The following is an 18,791-nucleotide window of genomic DNA, read 5'->3' on the forward strand; positions in this document are numbered from 1 at the left end:
AATAATGTAAAATAAAGGCGTGGACAAATGGATTTGTATTGTATAAACATGAACTGAATATGTTGATCGGTGTGCCTGCTTGTTGGACACCCGATCTTGCAAGAACGTTAAATAAACTTACTTCTTCAGAGTTTGACTTGGTGTAAATTATTATTAAGTGGGCTACGTTTCTCACAATGATGATGGCCAAGTTCTTGGAAAGGAGAGCAAGCAAGCGTTCCACATTGTAAACATTACCAAATCTATAGATGCAATCACAGCAGTGGAAGCATTTTCAACCATTCATATTGTGTGTCCTTGGAAGAATGGAAAGCACACATTGAAGGCCAAAATTAACACTGGGGCGTGTGTCAATATCCTTCCTGTAAGGATACTGAAGGATATGCACCTTCAACATTGGATGGCAATGGTACAGCCAACTATAGTTAACTGCACATAATGAATTGTTGATTCATTGCATTGGTACGATAATGCTGAAATGCAGCTACAATCAATCAGCATGGTTGTCATATGTCTTTTATCTCATTGATGCACAACTTCCAGCTATAGCAGGCCTATCAGCAGGTAGAGACCTTAAGTTCATTACTATTCATCAAATCAACAAAGTTCCAGTGGGGATATCAGATATTAAGAACAACTCCACTGAGTCAGTCCTCCACTTGAAATCTAAATACCCAGACCAGTTCGATACAACCAGCAGTTTTAAAGGGAATGCAGTCTTATGAGAGGATGCAATTCCGTCAATAGATGCTCTGAGAAAATGCAACATTCATATTCAAGGCAAATTAAAAGTTGAACTGGACAAAATGGAGCAAGATGGTATTATCTGTAAAGTACAACAACACATGGGCTGGTGCAGTTCAATTACGTGTGTGGTAAACACGGACAGAATGGTTAGGCTATGTCTAGACCCAAGACATCTTAACTAAGCATTGAAAAGATGCCCACACAAGATTCCAGCATTGGAGGAATTGAATCCAAAATTTGTCAGTGCGAAATTGTTCTCCAAGTTCAATACTAAAAACGGTTACTCGTCTGTCTATCTGGCAGAAGGCTCACAGGAGGTGACAACAGTTCAGACACCATTCGGAAAGTACTGTTTTCAAAGGTTGCCTTTTGGATTATCAATCAGCCAGGACTTGTTCCAACTGCACGTGGACCAAATCACTGGAGAGGTGCCAGAATGCCGTGGTTGTCATGATGAAGGAAAAACAGAATCTCAATTTACACCTTTTAATGGTGGAAACACTTTCAATAGTCGAAAATGCAAAATGATTCACATTAAATTTTTCGGTTCTATATATTCAAACGACGATAATTGGGTCCCAGCAAATTGGAGGACATGCAGTCCATGCCTACTGCACAGGGCAGGAAGGATCTACAGCATTATCTGGGATTGTTTAACTTCCTCACACCATACATTCCAACTTTGCTGAGAAAGCATTGTCGCTCAGGGAGCTATTGAGGAAGGAAGCAACAGGACCATCAGTACATGTTTGAGCTATTAAAAAAGTCACTGTCAGAGTCAATGTCCTTACTCCAGTTTTACGACCCAAGGAAGGAAACTACCTTGAAGGTAGACGCATCACAGAAGGGGGCTTGGAGCTTGCATTCTGCAGGATGGAAAACCCATTGCATTTGGATTGAAGAGCTTATCTGCAGCGCAAGCAAACTATTCCAATATAGAGCGAGAGACACTGGCTCTAGTATTTGAAATAACACAATTTCATACATATGTGTTTGGAAAGAGATTCATTGTGGAAGCAGACCAGGAACCCCTTGTAACGAAATGGTGAAAACTATTGGCAAGTGCACTGTCTAGGTTGCATCAATTGTTAATCAAAATTCAAGGATACAATTACGATGTTCACTACAAGCCAGGCAACTTGATGGTTACTTCAGACAGCTTGAGCAGGTTGCAGAATCCAACAAAGAATGAGGATGTTTCATTGAATATGCAAGTCGATTCACTAGCTACAAAGTCAAAGATGTGTTACAAGTCGATTTGATGAATTTTGGGCAACACAAATGTCAACAATTGCAAGAAGAAACATCCAAAGATCCAGTTTTCCAGGCACTATGGAAAACCATAATCGAAGGTTGGCCTGATGCACTACAAGAAGTCCAGGAAACCTTAAGACAATTTTGGACCTACTGAGATTAATTAGGAATATCCAGAGGTGTTATATTCAAGGGTAGACTGGTTCTAATACCTGAGACACTCCAATTCTGACGCAATTACACCAGGCTCACATGGGCATTAAGCGCACTTGATGTCTGGCGAGGGAAACCATATACTGGCCAGGGATCAGCAGTGATATAGAGAAGACTGTGAGAATGTGCGAGACATGTCAGGCACACCAGTCAAGCCAGCACAAGGTGCCATTGATACCTCACGAGATTTCATCATACCCGTGGACCAGAATTGCAACAGACCTATTTAGTGTTTGTAGTGACGATTTTCTACTTGTGATGGACTATTTTTCCAAGTTTCTGATATTTTGACAACTACACAATATGTCAGGTGCAGCTGTTGCCAGTACACTGAGTGCCATTTTCAGTTAGTTTGGGACGCCACAAGAAGTTGCCTCGGATAATGGTCCTCCGTACACGGGCAAGCCATTTCGAGACATTTGTGTGAAATGGGCCATTGATGTAAGATATTGGAATAAGGGGATCTTGACCACTCTGAGCCCTACAGGTACAGACACTAAATGCTTTGATTATCAGCACGAGTTTATTAAGCTCAATTAGCAAACACAAAATTGATACTTAACAATGACAGAAGCAAAGCAGCAAGCTTTGGTCCTTGCTTCCTACAGGCACAGGGGCGTCTTCTTCTGGGTATGTTTGTTGACCGTAGTCTCTCTTCACTTCTTGTTTCTTCGCCTTTGTCACCAATGATGTCCAAAATTCTCCCATTTTTTATCCTTCATTCGGGTACTGACCCCTTACCATATAAGGCCGTGGCTTGGTTCAACTAACATGATTGGGTTAAAATCACATCATCGTATGTCCCTAGTCTTACGATGGCTTAGCATGTAGACCCTCACAGATGGTTCTTGTTTTCCAACCCTTGCCACATACCTAAAGGTCCCCTTTTTTCTGAGATAGCTCTATTTCTGCAACTTTGGAGTTTTAACAGCTGGACACTTCGACCTTCTTTATCCTTGTTTTTACACAAGTGCAGAAAAACATGTATTCCAGACTCTACAAATGTCAATTCAGCATTAAACAGCTATACATTGACCGTTTTCAGAAAAGCCTACCCATTGTGCCGTGCAGTCAAATCTTCTGCTATTACAATACAAAGTTATTCATAAATAAAACATAAATTAAGTTATCATAGCTCTCTATTATTATATTCAGCAAAGCTGTACTTGTATGCCTTGCAGTTACATTCCTAAAATTCTGATGAAGGGTCGCAAACCTGAAATGTTAACTCCATTTCTGTCTACACAGATGCTGCCAGATCTGCTGAGTATTTCTGGCACTTTCTGTTCTTGTTATTATCTGTTTAGTTATTATAAGTGTGTAATCTCAACTTTACAAAAAAGGGGGACGTTGTAGTACGTCTTTATTCTGCACATGTTCTGCGTTGTCAGGAGACACTGCATTAAATTAAACCCTGTCAATGGTTGCGATCGCCACCTCTGGCTGCATTCAGATCGGAATTTTCTGTTGAACTGGGGGGGCGCCCTGCCTACCAGCCAAAAAAGTCGGTGGCGAGCCTGCCTCCGCTGGGTCTGGGGATCCAGACCAGATTTTCCACTCCCCAGGCCCTTAAATGGTCTTGGGCAGGAGTTCCAGCTCCTTGAGGCAGCAGGTCCCACCTAATGGAGCAGCCAGCCAATCAGCGGACCAGCAGTTCTTAGTCCCAGCAGTGCTATCAGCAGCGGTAGCCACTGCTGCAACTACACCCAGCCCTCGGAAGAAGATGAGAAAAAACGGCCACGGAAAAAAGGTAAGTTTTTAGGGCCTTCCCAGGGACAATCGGCCAGGCCCCGTCGAGGCGGGGGGGTTGGGGGAGGCAGTGATACGACCAAGACGGGAGCAATGCACTGTCAATTCAGTCCCATCATTCCACAGGTCATAGCATATTATTAAAGTTTTCCCACCCAACTGGAAAACTGCCAAATTAAACACTCTAGTAACCCCCAGAATAAAACAGACCAAACCAGGTATCTTTAAACAACAACAAATTAACTATATATTAAAAACTAAATCTTGCAACACTTTTAAGATAAACCTATGTCTAAAGACCTTATAACTTCTTATTTTATCCTAACTCCCCCATTCACACACATACACTTAAAAATCAACGTTTAACTGTTTTTTTTAAAACTTAGGCTTTTAAAAATTTGCTGTTTCTTAAGAATAGATAACTGGGTTATAAGTCTTTGTGGGGTACGTTCCTGATGGGTGAGGTATCCTAGTGTAAAAATAATTAAATGCCACTTGAAGTCTCCATGCGGATTTGATGAAACAGTCCTTCAGTAGATCCACATTCAAAGCACTTCAGCTGCAGCAAGCATCAAACAGCTCTTTAAACAAGGAGTATAGCAATGGGCCCATTCGAATTTTAAAACCGGCAGTTTTTCAGCCAAAACTTTACTGTGAATTCCAGAAAACACAATCAGTCAAGAGAGATTCAGTCTTGAAGCAAAGACTTCTTGGATTGGAAGTAAAGAAACGTTGCTACCTCTAGCAATACAAATGGTCTCTTCAAAGTGTTTTTTCTTCTTTAAGCAATTAACATGGCCTGTAGCTCATTGCAGAATTTCTGCGGTGAGAAATAGACAGTTCCTTCTTCCAGTAAGCATGCTTCGCTGGTGTCTCTCAAAACTGGTTTTAGCTGGTTTTACGCAGTCAAATTGAAACATTATAGCATGTGACCTCATCACTCTCCTGCTGTTGCCTAGGCAACAAGGGAAGCTGCAGCACACTCAGAAACCTCAAACTTCTCTGTCTTAAAGGCGCACTGTTTCAAACAGAGGAGAAAAAAAATACAGTTCTGTAACAGTGGTTATGGGGGCGAGGGGAATGTTGTGCATTGGAGGCAGTTGAGGCTTCGGGGGGGCGGCCCCTGTGGGGAATGGTGTGCATGATCAGGAGGGCGCCCCCCCCCCCACGCCCCTCCCCCAGTTGGCAGGAAGGCTGCCTAGTTTCATTCGGCAGGGTTTCCGAGGCCTCAGCCGCCCGCCATCCAAGGGTAAAACAGCCGTGGTGGTGGGTGGAGGCCCTTAAGTGGCAGTTAATTGGCCACTTAAGGGCCTTGATTGGCCTGGGGCAGGCTGGTCAATTCTCCCCGCTGCCGCCCCACATAATTTGTCAACGGAGATGGGAAGGGGTTTAGGAACGGCTCCCACCACCGCCTCCCGCCTGCTGGTATGGGGGGGGGGGGGGGGTGCGTAAAATTCCGGCCTCAGTTCCCTGTCCAACTGCCGCTTCTTTTCCCATCTGCGCGCCATTCCCTCCCGCCTCATCACCCACTTGCTCTGCTGCTCATCTTCGGAACTTTGACACAATAAACGTATTGGGACCTTCAAGGGCGGTGGAGAATGTTTCAGGGGAGGGCACTGTTTTAAAATTAGGGGTCACCTTTTTAGGACAGAGATGAGCAGAAATTTTTCTCTCAGAGGGTTGTGCGACTTTGGAACTCTGCCTCAGAATGTGGTAGAGGTGGGATCATTGAATATCTTTAAGGCGGAGGTACATAGATACTTGTTAGGCAAAAGAATCAAAGGGTTTTTGGAGTGCATGGGACTGTGGAATTCAAGACACAAACAGATCAGCCATGATCTTTTTGAATGGCGGAGCAAAATCGAGGGGCCGAATGGCCTACTCCTGCTCCTAATTCCGATGTTCGCGCGTATGCTCCTATGTTCCGTTTCCTGATCGTACCACGGGAAACCAATGGGCATGCGCAGTGGGGGGGGGGCGGGGGAAAAACACCAGTCTGGAGCATGCGCAGTGCGAGTGATGGCGGTGGCGAGATGCTGTTGTCGCGCATTTGTAGCCGGTAAGCAGCGGCGGGAGCGATGGAGCCGGCGGGTGGGCGGGGAGATTTCAGAAACGCTCGGTGTAGGCCTCAACACCCCCAATAAGAAGTTCCCAGTCTCGCGTTTGCACCGAGCGGGCGGTAATTGCGGGGCTTCTCTCGGGTGACGGCCGCCAGCTTTCCCGGAGGAACTAAGGATAAATAAACAGTAACATCAAAAAGCAAAACTTAAATGGTAACTTCACTCAGTTATAAAGGGGTCTGGGGGAGGGAGGGAGGGAGCAACCATTTGGGACACAGCACAGGGCAGCAGGTCCCCACTCCCTGGTTCCACAAAGACTCCCCTTGGCCTGGGCCACACCTGGCTCAAGGTGCAGGAAGCTGATAGGCTGAGCTGTGGACTGGGAGGAGTGGGGGGTTTGATTGACAGGCCTGGGGAGGGGGATATCAGGGCAGGTACACACACTGCTCCCCCTTTTCCTCCTGGGATGTTTTACTGGAGTTGTGTTGATGAGTGTTTCTAAACTCTGTCTCCCTATCCTGGTAATGTATGCGGGTTATAAGTTGCTGTGTGTGTCAGACTATATTGCCGGTCCTCATTCTTCCTCCTTTTCCCACTCCGTGTTCCAGGCTGCTTGCTCCGGCAGCTTGATGCACTTGAAACGTTAATCCATTTCTCACTACAGATGCTGCCTGACCAGCTGAGTATTTCCAGCATTTTCACCTTTTACTTCAGATTTCCAGCATCCCCAGTATTTTGTTTTATCGCAGATGCTTCTCACAGAACTCAGTCAATAAGCACAGACAGACCAATTAAGAGCCGGTTTGTTTTGGGGTGGGGGTGGGTGTTGGATGCGTAAGTCGATCCCTGACCTGTGCAGGTCTTTTTTGCTGCATCAGTTTGAGCTGGAGTGACGATGGAGGAGAAGCTGCTGGGTTTAACCCTGAGTACTTTTGAGCCCAGTCGGGTCCAACAATTTCCAATGTGAGACTGTCAAGGGAGGTAGATTCCAGGGGAGATGAGGTTGTTAAATGGACACCAACCATTGAATGTAAATTTTTGTCACAAGTAGTTCTGTAGAGGCTTTTAATCCATTTTACTTATACAGTTTTTTGTTACTTCGTTCTTGAGATATGGGCGTCACTAACCAGGCCAGTATATATTGCCAATCTCCAATTGCCCACTGAGAAGGTGATGTTGAATCACCATCTTGAACTGCTGCAGTCCGTGTGATGAAGGTGCTCCCACAATGGTGTTAGGGAAGGAGTTACAGGATTTTCACCCAGTGACGGTGAAGGACCATGTCAACAACAACTTGTATTTATATGGCGCCTTTAATGTAATAAAATGTTCCAAGGCATTTCACAGGAGTGTTATAAAGCAACATTTGACACTGAGCCACATAAGGAGATATGGGACAGATGACCAAAAGCTTGATCAAAGAGGTAATTTTTAAGGAGTGTCTGAAATGAGGAAAAAGAGGAGGAGAGGTTAGGGAGGAATTTCCAAACGCTTATGGCCTTGGCAGCTGAAGGCACGACCACCACTGATAGAGCAATGAAAATTGGGGATGCTCAAGATGCCAGAATTAGATTAGCCCTGATATTTCGGAGGGTTGTAGGGCTGGAGGAGATTATAGAGATAGTGAGGGCGAGGACAAGGAGGGATTTGAAAACAAGGATGAGATTTTGCAATTGAGATGCTGCTTAACTGGGAGCTTATATAGGTCAGCGAGTACAGTGATGATGGGTGAACAGGACTTGGTTTGCGTAAGGACACAGGCAGCAGAGTTTTGGATGATCTCAAGTTTACGGAGGGTAGAATGTGGGAGGCTGGCTAGGAGTGCAATGGATTGGTCAAGTTGAGAGGTAACAAATGCAAAGTATCATGCAGGCCCCCACCTGCCAAGAATGAGACACCTTAATTTCGCCACATGAACATCAAAACTTAAAATTGTTGCTGGGAAGAAAACAGGGCTTAGCACAAGGAATTCCCAGGCCCCTCGCCAGAAAGACTTTTTTTGCGTACTAGCAGACAGCGTTGGATCAAAGGACCCAGTCCCTACTTCCCCAATACACAGAAGACGTGGTCAGACCAGTTTTGTCACATGACTGACTGGCTGTTGGAGTTTTTTGAATTTGAACTTGCCACAGAGTTTTAAAACTCAGAAAGCTGTTTGCTCCTGGACTGAAAAGACCTCTCTCCTATCTGCTGTCATCTCGTTCTCTCCAGCTTCAGAAACCATTGAAGTCACATGAACCCCAAGAGAGAAAAGTCTCCAACAGTGAACAAGGTTGAAGAAGAATACCCAACGACAAGCAAGAATTACCTGCAAGCAAGAACTACCTACAAAAGGACTACAGTGAGTTGGAAGCACAGTAACAAGAAACTCTTCAGAGATTGCTTCAAACCTCTCCACTATTTTTCTTACCTTTTCTGTCTCTATTTGCATGTGCGTATCACATATGCATGCTAACATGGTGCACAGCGTGTATCCGTGGGCGTCACCTGAATTAGAGTTTAAGTTTTAATAACTTTCACTTTTTTTCTTTAAACCTAAGAAGGCCTGTTTGTGCTCATTTCTTTGCCTTATAATTGGAAAGTGGTGAACAAAGATTCACCAAGGGGGAGCTCAAAACACAATGTGCTTAAAAATTAAATCCTGTTACAATAAGACCAGGTGAAGGCTGAAAGAGACCCCTAGACACCTTTCTCACCTGGTCATAACAATGGATATAAGTTTCAGAGGCAGAGGAGCTGAGGCAGCGGAGAAGTCAAGTGATGTCACTGAGGTGGACATAGGCAGTCTGAAGCTTATCTTGGGGTCAAATATGACTGACACAAAGATTATTAATGGTCTGGTTTAGCTTCAGACAGTTGTCAAGGAGAGGTATGGAGTCAGTTGATAGGGAGTGGAGTTTGTAGTGGGTACTGAAGACAATGGCTTCAGACCGCTGAATATTTAATTGGTGTAATTTCTGTTTGAGTACTGGATGTCACATCAGGATGTTGTGTTACTTTGAGAGGATCTTGGAGGTGACGGTGTTCACATACACCTGCTACCCTGGTCCTTCTAGGCGGTGGAAGTTGAGGGTTTGTGAGGTTCAAAGTTCTGGTGGAGTTGTCGATATATAAAATTCCTCTCCTTCGCTCCCTGTACCTCCACCTCTCCCTCCCTCTTTCCCTTCCCATAGAAGCCAGAGTCTTGTGTAGGTCCAGACTGGGTGGCAGGTTCCCTTCCCGAAGGACATCAGTTGGGTTTTTACAACAATCCAGCAGTTTTCATATTCACTTTTTCCTAGTGCCAGACCTACAAATTACCAGATTCATTCAGCTCCATTTCACAACCTGTCTTTGTGTTTCTGTGGGTTCTCTCACTTTTTTTTTTCTGTTTAAATCAATTTCACAGGGTATTGGGGAGGATTTGCAACTGGAAACTCAAACTCAAACCAAATCACATCAGGAGCTAAAGGAGTCACCCAATTTAATGTAAGTGGAACACCATAGGATTTTGAACATGGAAGGAAAAAGCACTGTTCGCAATGGGGAGAAACCGTACACATGTTCTCTGTGTGGAAGAGGTTTCAGGCGATCATCTGGCCTGTCGAAACACAAGTGCAGTCGCACTGGGGAGAAACCATGTAAATATGGGGACTGTGCAAAGGGATTTAATTATCCAGTTGAGGTGGAAAGTCATCCACATAGTCACACCAGAAAGCGGCTGTTCACCTGCTCAAAGTGTGGGAAGGGATTCACTAAATCAACTGACCTTCTGGTTCACCAGCGAATTCACACAGGGGAGAGGCCGTTCACTTGCTCCGTGTGTGGGAAGGGATTCACTATTTCATCCCACCTGCAGGCACACCAGCGAGTTCACACTGGGGAGAGGCCATTCCCCTGCTCTGAGTGTGGGAAGGGATTCACAAAATCAACTGACCTTCTGGTTCACCGACGAGTTCACACTCAGGAGAAACCATTCACTTGCTCCGAGTGTGGGAAGGGATTCACTCGGTCATCCCAACTTCTGACACACCGGCGAGTTCACACCGGGGAGAGACCATTTAAATGTCCAGACTGTGGGAATTGCTATAAAAGTTCTGCTGAACTGATGTCCCATCAGCGTGTTCACACTGACGAGAGACCGTTCAAGTGTTTTCACTGTGGAATTGGGTTCAGCCGATCAGGCAACCTCACTGTTCACCAGCGCATTCACACTGGGGAGAAGCCATTCACCTGCTCCATGTGTGGGAAGAGATTTGCCCAGTCATCCACCCTGTTGAGACACCAGCGAGTGCACACTGGAGAAAGGTCATTCACCTGCTCTGTGTGTGGGAAGGGATTCACTCATTCATCGCAACTTCTGAAACACCAGCAACTTCACACTGAGGAGAGGCCGTTCACCTGCTCTGTGTGTGGGAAGGGATTCATTCAGTCATCATCCCTGCTTAGACACCAGCGAGTTCACACTGGGGAGAGGCCATTCACTTGCTCAGAGTGTGGGAAGAAATTTAATCAGTCATCCACCCTGCTGAGACACCAGCGAGTTCACACTGGGGAGAGGCCGTTCACCTGCTCAGAGTGTGGGAAGGGATTCAATCAGTCAACCAACCTGCTGATACACCAGCAAGTTCACACTGGGAAGAGGCCATTCACCTGCTCTGAGTGTGGGAAGGGATTCACTCGGTCAGCCCGGCTGCTGAAACACCAGCGAGTTCACAAGTAACTACATTAGTTGGATTCTATTGTTAATCATATTCAAGACTGAACGATGTTCATTGAGCTCTGCTGTTGCTAATAATAAACTCCAGCCTAGTTATAGGGGTTAATATTCTGGATAAAAGTCAAATAAATCAGTTTTGTGTTAAGCACACAGTGTATGGAGTCTTTTTATTATCTCCAACACAAGTTAGTTCCTTTTGAAGTGCTTCCCTCTCCCCTGTCTTCTCCATCCTCACCTCCAACAAGTGCGAGGAGCTCATGGATGTCTTTGTCACTAAGATTGAGACCCTCCAATCAGCTGCTTCTGCTGCTTCCCTCCCTTCCAGGAGCCCTGAACCCACATCTTTCTCTCGTTTCTCCCCTCATGCCCTCTCCGAGCTCATCTTATCCATGAGACCCACCTCCTTCACCCTTGACCCTACTCCCACTAAACTGCTGACCACCCAACTTCCCTGTGTTATCTGATATTGTTAACGGTTCTCTCTTCAGGTACTGTCCCTCCTTTTAAATCTGCCATCATCACCACCTCCTCAAAAAAAAGCCCTCTACCCCACCATCCTTGCAAACTAAAGCCCCATCTCCAACCTCCAGTTCTCTCTAAAATCCTTGGACGTTTTGTCGCATCCCAAATCCATGCCCATCTTTCCTGAAACTCCATGTTTGAATCGGCCTAATCAGGTTTCTGCCCTGCCATATTACAGAAACAGCTCTTATCAAATGACATCTTTATGTAACTGAGACCAAAGTAAACTTTCCCTCCTCATCCTTCACAGTGTTAGTTTTCACATGTACACTGATCGCACCCAGTTCTACCTCACCATCATCACTCTCGATTAAATTATCACACTGCTTATCTGATACCCAGTGATGGATGAGCTCAAAGTTCTTCCAATTAAATATTGGGAAGACTGAAGCCTTTGTCTTCAGTTTCCACTCCAGTTCCTTAATGCCAAAGGGATATGGGGAGAAAGTGGGAACAGGGTACTGAATTAAACGATCAGCCATTATCTTTTCTGAATGGCACAACAGGCCCAAAGGGTCATGTGACCTACTCCGCCTATTTTCTATGTTTCTATGTTAGCCTTTGAATCCATCCGTCTCCCTGGCAACTGAGACTAAACCAGATGTCTTGCAACCTTGGTGCTCTATTTGACCCCACGATGACCTTCCCGCTACATATCCGTGCCATCACTAAGACAGCTTATTTACATCTCTGCAACATTGCCCAACTTTGCCTCTCTCTCAGCTCATCTGGTGCTGAAACCCTTGTCATCAATGCCTTTGTTACCTCTAGACTTGATTATCCCATCACACACCTGGCCAGTCTCCAACATTCTACCCTCCGTAAACTTGAGGTCATCCAAAACTGCTGCTTTTGAACCAAATCCTGTGCACTTAGCCCCTTTGTGCTTGCAGGACTACTTTAGCTTCTGGTCAAGCATCCCATCTGTTGGCACGCTGGGGCGAGAATTTTAAATGTCCAGATATGAATTGCAATAAATATTCCGATGAACTGATGCCTCATCAATGTGTTCACACTGATGAGAGACCAGATGCACTCACTGCGAGACTGGATTCAAGCAATCAGGCAACCTCACTGTACACCAGCGAGTTCACACTGGGAAGAAGCTGTTCACCTTCTCCGTGTGTGGGAAGGTCATCCCACCTGTTGACCCATCAGCGAGTTCAGAATTGATTACAGTGGTTGGATTCTATTAATCACGTCCAAGGCTGAACTATGTTCATTGGGGTCTTTTTCTGCTGATAAACTCCAGCCCAATTATAGGGGCTAATATTCTTAAAATATATCAAATAAAACAATTTTGTGTTAAACACAGTATCTCTAACACAAGTTAGTTCCTGTTGAAGTGCTCTCCCTCTTCCTTGTCTCTTCCATGCTTACCTCCAACAACAGCTGTGAGAAGTTCACGGTCTTCTTTGTCACTAAGATTGAGACCAGCCGCCACTGTTTCTAGCTCTTCATTTAAAACATGCTCTGTTTTACCCTCTTTTGTTCCAAAGTGGATGACCTCATGTTTGCCTACATTGAAATACATTTGCCACAGTTCTGCCCATTGACCTAATCTATCAATATCTTTTTATAATTTTACGCTTCCATCCACTGTTTACAATGCCACCCATCATTGTCTCATCAGCAAACTTGGATATGTGGCTTTCTGTCCCATCACCGATAATCGTTAATAAATATGTGACCCGTTGAAGCCCCAGCTCAGATCTTGTGGGACATCACGAGTCACATCCTGTCGATTAGAGTCCCTCCCCATTATTCCTGCTCTCTGTCTCCTGCTGCTCAGCCAATTTCCTAACCAGGTCAATAATTTGTCTTCAATTCCATGGGCTTCCACTTTTTCAAACAGTCTTTTAAGACGGACTTTATCAAGTACCTTCTGGAAGTCCATATAAATAACATCCATAGTCGTTCCCCTGTGCACTACTTTAGTCACTTCTCCAAAAATACAGGGTGTATTGTAGTCAAATTTGTGGACAATACAAAGAAAGGATAGCAAGTTGTGAGGAGGACACATAGAGTCTGCAAAGAAATATAGATAGGTTAAGTAAATGGGCAAAAATTTCACAGATTGCGTATAATGTAGGAATATGTGATGTCCACTTTGGTGGGAAGAATAGAAAAACACTTATTTAAATGAAGGCAGACTGCAGAATATTGCAGGACAGAGAGACCTGGGTATCCTTGTACGTGAATCAAAAAGATAGCATACAGGGACAGCAAGTAATTAGGAAAGCTAATGGAATGTTGACCTTTATTGCAAGGGGCATGGAATATAAAAGTGGGGAAGTTTTGCTACAATTGTACTGGGCATTGGTGAGGCCACACCTAGAGTACTGTGTCCAGTTTTGGTCTCCTTACTTAATCTGGCACTATACCTGCATTGGACGCAGTTCAGAGAAGGTTCACTCGACTGCTTCCTAGGATGAAGGAGTTGTGTTATGAGGAAAGGTTGAGCAGGTTGGGCATATGCTCATTGAAGTTTAGAAGAATGAGAAGTGATCTTATTGAAAGTGATTTTATTGAGGGGGCTTGATAGGGTAGATGCTGAGAGGATGTTTCCCTTCATAGGGGAATCTAGAACTCGGACACAGTTTCAAAATAACATGTCTCCCTTTTAAGATGGAGTTAAGGAATTTCTTCTTTCAGAGGGTTGTTAATGTTTGGAATTCTCTTCTGCAGAGAGCAGTGGAGGCCGGATCATTGAATATATTCAAGGCTGAGTTAGACCTTTGATCCATAAGGGAGACAAGGGTTATGGGGGCTGACAGGAAAGTGAAGTTCAGGCCACAATCAGATTAGCCATGACATTATTGAATGATGAAGCAGGCTTGAGGGGTCGAATGGCCTACTGCAGTTCTTGTTTCTTATCTTAGTTTTTCCTGTCTTGTTCCCCCAAAGCTGTAAATCCCTGTCCCACACACTGTCCCTCCTCCCTGTGCTGAAATCCAAACCCATCACACCATCTCCATCATTTCTTTCCTCCACTCCCAGTTTTCTCCCTCCCTCTGCTCTAATTGGTTTTGACTGTACATCCCCTGAGAGGAGAGTGAGAATCACACTGCACATGCTCAGAGTAAAGGCCAGTGCTGAGCATGCTGTTGTAAGAAATTGATCTGCAATAAACGATAGTTCCCAAATAATTTAGAATTCTGATGGAATTATGCTAGCACCGCAGTCTCACAGCTCCAGCGACCCGGCTTCGGTTTTGGGTACTGCCTGTGCGGAGTTTGCAATTTCTCCCTGTGACCGCGTGGGTTTCTGCCAGGTGCTCCAGTTTCCTCCCACAGCCAAAGACTTGCAAGTTGATAGGTAAATTGGCCATTGTAAATTGCCCCTAGTGTAGGTAGGTGGTAGGAGAATTGAGGGAAGGTGGTAGGGAATATGGGATTAATGTAGGATTAGTATAAATGGGTGGTTGTTGGTCGGCACAGACTCAGTGGACCGAAGGGCCTGTTTCAGTGCTGTATCTCTCTATGACTCTACCCAGGATATTAAACTCCAAATCAGTTAAAGGGATTATTAACATCAACAGAAACAAGCTCCAACTGTCAGAAGGAACATGGTTCAGTTCTGATGAAGGGTCACTGACCTGAAACGTTAACTCTGCCTCTCTGTCCACAGATGCTGCCAGACCTGCTGAGCATTTCCAGCATTTCTTGTTTTTATTTCAGATTTCCAGCATCTGCAGTATTTTGCTTTTATTATTATGGTTCAGTCCTGGATGTGATTAACAGCAGCGATAAAAGCAGAATCCAACCCCTGCAGTCACTTGTGAACTTGTTGGTGTGTCAGCAGGGTGGATGACTGAGTGAATCCCTTCCCATACACAGAGCAGGTCAGATGATCATCTGAACCCAGTCCACAGTGAGAGCACCTGAACGGTCTCTCGTCAGTGTGAATATGTTGATGGGACATCCGTTCCCCAGAAATTTTATAGCATTTCCCACAGTTCAGACATTTAAAAGGTTTCTCTTCAATCTGAATCCGCTGGTGTGTCAGCAGGTTGAATGAACAGGTGAATCTGTTCCCACACACAAAGCCTTCTCTCCATTGTCACTGAGTTTGTGTCTCGACAGACCAGCTGATTGGCTGAAACCTCATCCACAGGGAGAGAAAACAGGTGTACACACCTTCTCCCCACTGTGAATGGTGTTTTTTCCTTCCATGTTCAAAGGTTGATGATTATTCAGGTGCCAATAAATCGAGTGACTCTGTCAGATCTTGATGTGATGATTGGTTTGAGCTTCCCGTCTGCAAATCCTCCCCTTCTAACCCCTGTAGAAGGGATTTGCAAAAGCCATCACTGTACGCGCACAATAGAAACAGGGAAAAAGAGTGTGAGAGAACCCACAAAAACACAAAGGTTGTGAAATGGAGCTGAATGAATCTGGTAATCTGTGGGGTCGGCACTAGGAAAAAGTGACCATGAAAGCTGCTGGATTGTTGTAAAAACCCAACTGATGTCCTTCAGGAAAGGGAACCTGCCACCCGGTCTGGATCTACACAAGACTCCAGCCTCTATGGGAGGAGAAAGAGAGGTGGGAAGAGGAAGGAGGCAAAGGAGAGGCACTGTTTACATTTTCAACTCAACAAGAACTTTAATGGAACTTCCCAAAACCGCGAACTCTGCCACATGGAATTAAAAGTATCTGCATATGTAAAATGGATTAAAAGCTGTCACAGAAATAAATGTTCCTGAAACTCTTTTACATTATACATTATACATTGCACAGACAGTGACTGTTTAGCAACCTCATCTCCCCTGGAATCTACCTCCCTTGACAGTCTCGCATTGGAAATTGCTGGGCCCGACTGGGCTCAAATTTACTCGGGTTAAACCCAGCAGCTTCTCCTCCATCTCCACTCCAGCTCAACCTGATGCAACAAAAAGGACCTACACAGGTCAGGGACCAACCTCCACATCCAACACCCACCCCGATACAAACTGGCTCTTAATTGGTCCGTCTGTGTCCCTAGACTCAGTTCTGTGAGCAACGCCTGCAATAAAACAAAAGCAAAATACTGCAGATGCTGGAAATCTGAAATAAAAAGAGAAAATGCTGCAACTGCTTGGCAGGTCAGACAGCTTTGCTGACTGTTAATCAGCCTGCATTAAAACACTTACCGACAGCCCTGGAGTAATGGCAGGGACACCTGCACAATGGAGAAACTGTGGAAATGTGGGGACTATGGGAAGAGATTCAATTGCCTATGCAAGCTGGAAATTCATCAATGCAGTCACAGGGGGGAGAGACTGTTCACCTGCTCAGTGGGTGGGAAGGGCTTCACTTATTAATCCCATCTCACTGAACACCAACATGTTCACACTGATAAGGGACCATTTAAATGTTTTGACTGTGAGAAGAGCTTTAAAAGCAGAAATGATCTGATGAAACACCAACACACTCACACTGGGGAGAGGCCGTTCATCTGTGTGTGGAAAGGGATTCACTCAGTCATCCACCCTGCTGAGACATCAAGTTCACGAGAGACTGCAGGGATTAGATTCTGCTGTTATATCTGCTGATAATCACATCCAGTTGGGGTTTATTTCAGTTGATGTTAATAATCCCTATAACTTGGCTGGAGTTTAATATTGTAGATATATGTCAAATAAATCAGCTTTACATCAAACACAATTTTCAAATACTTGATTTCTCTAAGATAGGAGACTAATGTTCTGTTACTGACTCTTCCATTTTTGGGCCTTTTCTCTTTTGTTAATGGAAGACTTGTATTTGTATTTCATGTTGGTTTAGTATTTCATCAGCGCCTTTCATAAGTTCAGGATGTCCCACAGTGTTTTACAGCTAATGAAGTTCTTTTGATGTGTTCTCAGTGCTGTTGACAGCTGTGACTCAGTTGGTAGCACTCTCACCTCTGAGTCAGAAGGTTGTGGCTTCAAGTTTTCTCCAGGACTTGAGCACAAAAATCAAGGTTGACACATTAAACCAACACCCTGCTTTCCCCCTCGGGTAACTATTTCATAGAAGAGCAGGGGAGTTATCCCCGGTGTGCTGGTCAATATTTACCCTTCATCAACGTCAGTAAAATAGATATCTGGTCATTATGACATTGCTGTTTGTGGGAGCTTGCTGTGTGCAAATTGGCTGCTGTGTTTCCTACATTACAACAGTGATGACACTTCATAAGTACTTCATTGGCTGTAATATTCCAGATAAAGGTCATGAAAGGTGCTATATAAATGCAAGTCTTTTAATGTCAGAAATACGGCAGGAAAATTGAACACAGCAAAGTGCCACAAACAGAAAGGTGGCTACGACCACATAATCTTTTTTTAGTGATGTTGGTTGAGGAATAAATATTGGCAGCACTGGGGAGGACACCCCTGCTCTTCAAAATAACTTTATGGGATCGTTTGTGTCCATCTGAGAGAACAGATGGGGTCTTGTTTGAAGGTGTCATCTGCAAGGTAGGACCTCTGACAGTGCAGCACCCCCTCAGTATTGCATTGGAACATCAGCCTAGATTGTCTCTGGATGTGGATTTGAACCCACAACCGACTGACTATCACTGAGCCATGACTAACACCTCATCATTTTTTTTGCCCAAAAATATACTTTATTCATAAAAATTTGTAAAAAATTATATTACAAAACAGTTCAAATTTGACATTTTACAAAATGCAGTAGAGATCAGATTCCTTCAATGCAGAACGAATTGCCTCACAACTCTTGCAATTCCATTTTATCTGCAATGTACATTTCCATCACACAAAAACATTTTCTGGTGCATATAGCCTGAGGGGTTTTACACAGGTTCCAGTCCCTTGGCTCACTATGGCGGGAAGACCTTATACCTTATATGGATGAAAATGGAATAGTGTAGGTCAGATGGTTTCAAAGGTCGGCGCAACATCGAGGGCTGAAGGGCCTGTACTGCGCTGTAATGTTCTAATGTTCTAAAGCAGCCTTTCCCCATTCAGCCTTTGCAGCGGCTGCCCCAAGCTTTCGTGCATCCCTCAGCTCGTAGTCCTAGACTTTGGAATGTGCCAGTCAGCAACACTCCGTCGTGGACAACTGTTTGCACTGGAAGACCAACAAGTTTCGGGCAGACTAAAGAGCGTCTTTCACCAAGGTGATGGTCCTCCAGCAGCAGTTGATGTTTGTTTCAGTGTGCGCCCCTGGGAACAGCCAGTAAAGCACAGAGTCCTGCATTATGGAATAAAAACAAAAAATGCTGGAAATACTCAGCAGGTCTGGCAGCATCTGTGGAGAGAGAAACAGAGTTAATGTTTCAGGTCAGTGACCCTTCTTCAGAATTCAGACCTGCATTATGGAGCTGCTCGGGATGAACCTCGAGAAAAACCATTACATCTCTTTCCACACCTGCTTTGCAAAGGCACATTCCAGAAGGGGGTGGGCAACAGTCTCTTCCCCACCACAGCTGCTTCAAGGGCAGCGTGCAGAGGCGGTGAGATTCCGGGCGTGCATGAAGGATCTGACAGGGAAGGCCCTTCTCACCACCTGCCATGCTACGTCTTGGTGCTTGTTGGAAAGTTCTGGCAATGAGGCGTT

General features: G+C 44.8%; 1 protein-coding gene across 1 annotated transcript in view; it reads left to right on the top strand.

The window, feature by feature from the left end:
* Window positions 1-5,974: 5,974 nt before the first annotated feature.
* Window positions 5,975-18,791, top strand: part of LOC137381534 (zinc finger protein 721-like) — a 45,383-nt gene continuing 32,566 nt past the window's right edge. Inside the window, exons 1-8 of the mRNA XM_068054235.1 lie at window positions 5,975-6,022; window positions 8,235-8,364; window positions 9,412-10,722; window positions 12,270-12,425; window positions 15,725-15,910; window positions 16,619-16,685; window positions 17,093-17,228; window positions 18,200-18,351. Coding sequence (XP_067910336.1) covers window positions 9,520-10,722; window positions 12,270-12,425; window positions 15,725-15,910; window positions 16,619-16,685; window positions 17,093-17,228; window positions 18,200-18,351 — 1,900 coding nt within the window. The 5' untranslated portion in view covers window positions 5,975-6,022; window positions 8,235-8,364; window positions 9,412-9,519. The remainder of the gene's footprint in view (window positions 6,023-8,234; window positions 8,365-9,411; window positions 10,723-12,269; window positions 12,426-15,724; window positions 15,911-16,618; window positions 16,686-17,092; window positions 17,229-18,199; window positions 18,352-18,791) is intronic.

Source organism: Heterodontus francisci, chromosome 22, assembly GCF_036365525.1.
Source record: "Heterodontus francisci isolate sHetFra1 chromosome 22, sHetFra1.hap1, whole genome shotgun sequence".
Classification (NCBI taxonomy): Eukaryota; Metazoa; Chordata; class Chondrichthyes; order Heterodontiformes; family Heterodontidae; genus Heterodontus; species Heterodontus francisci.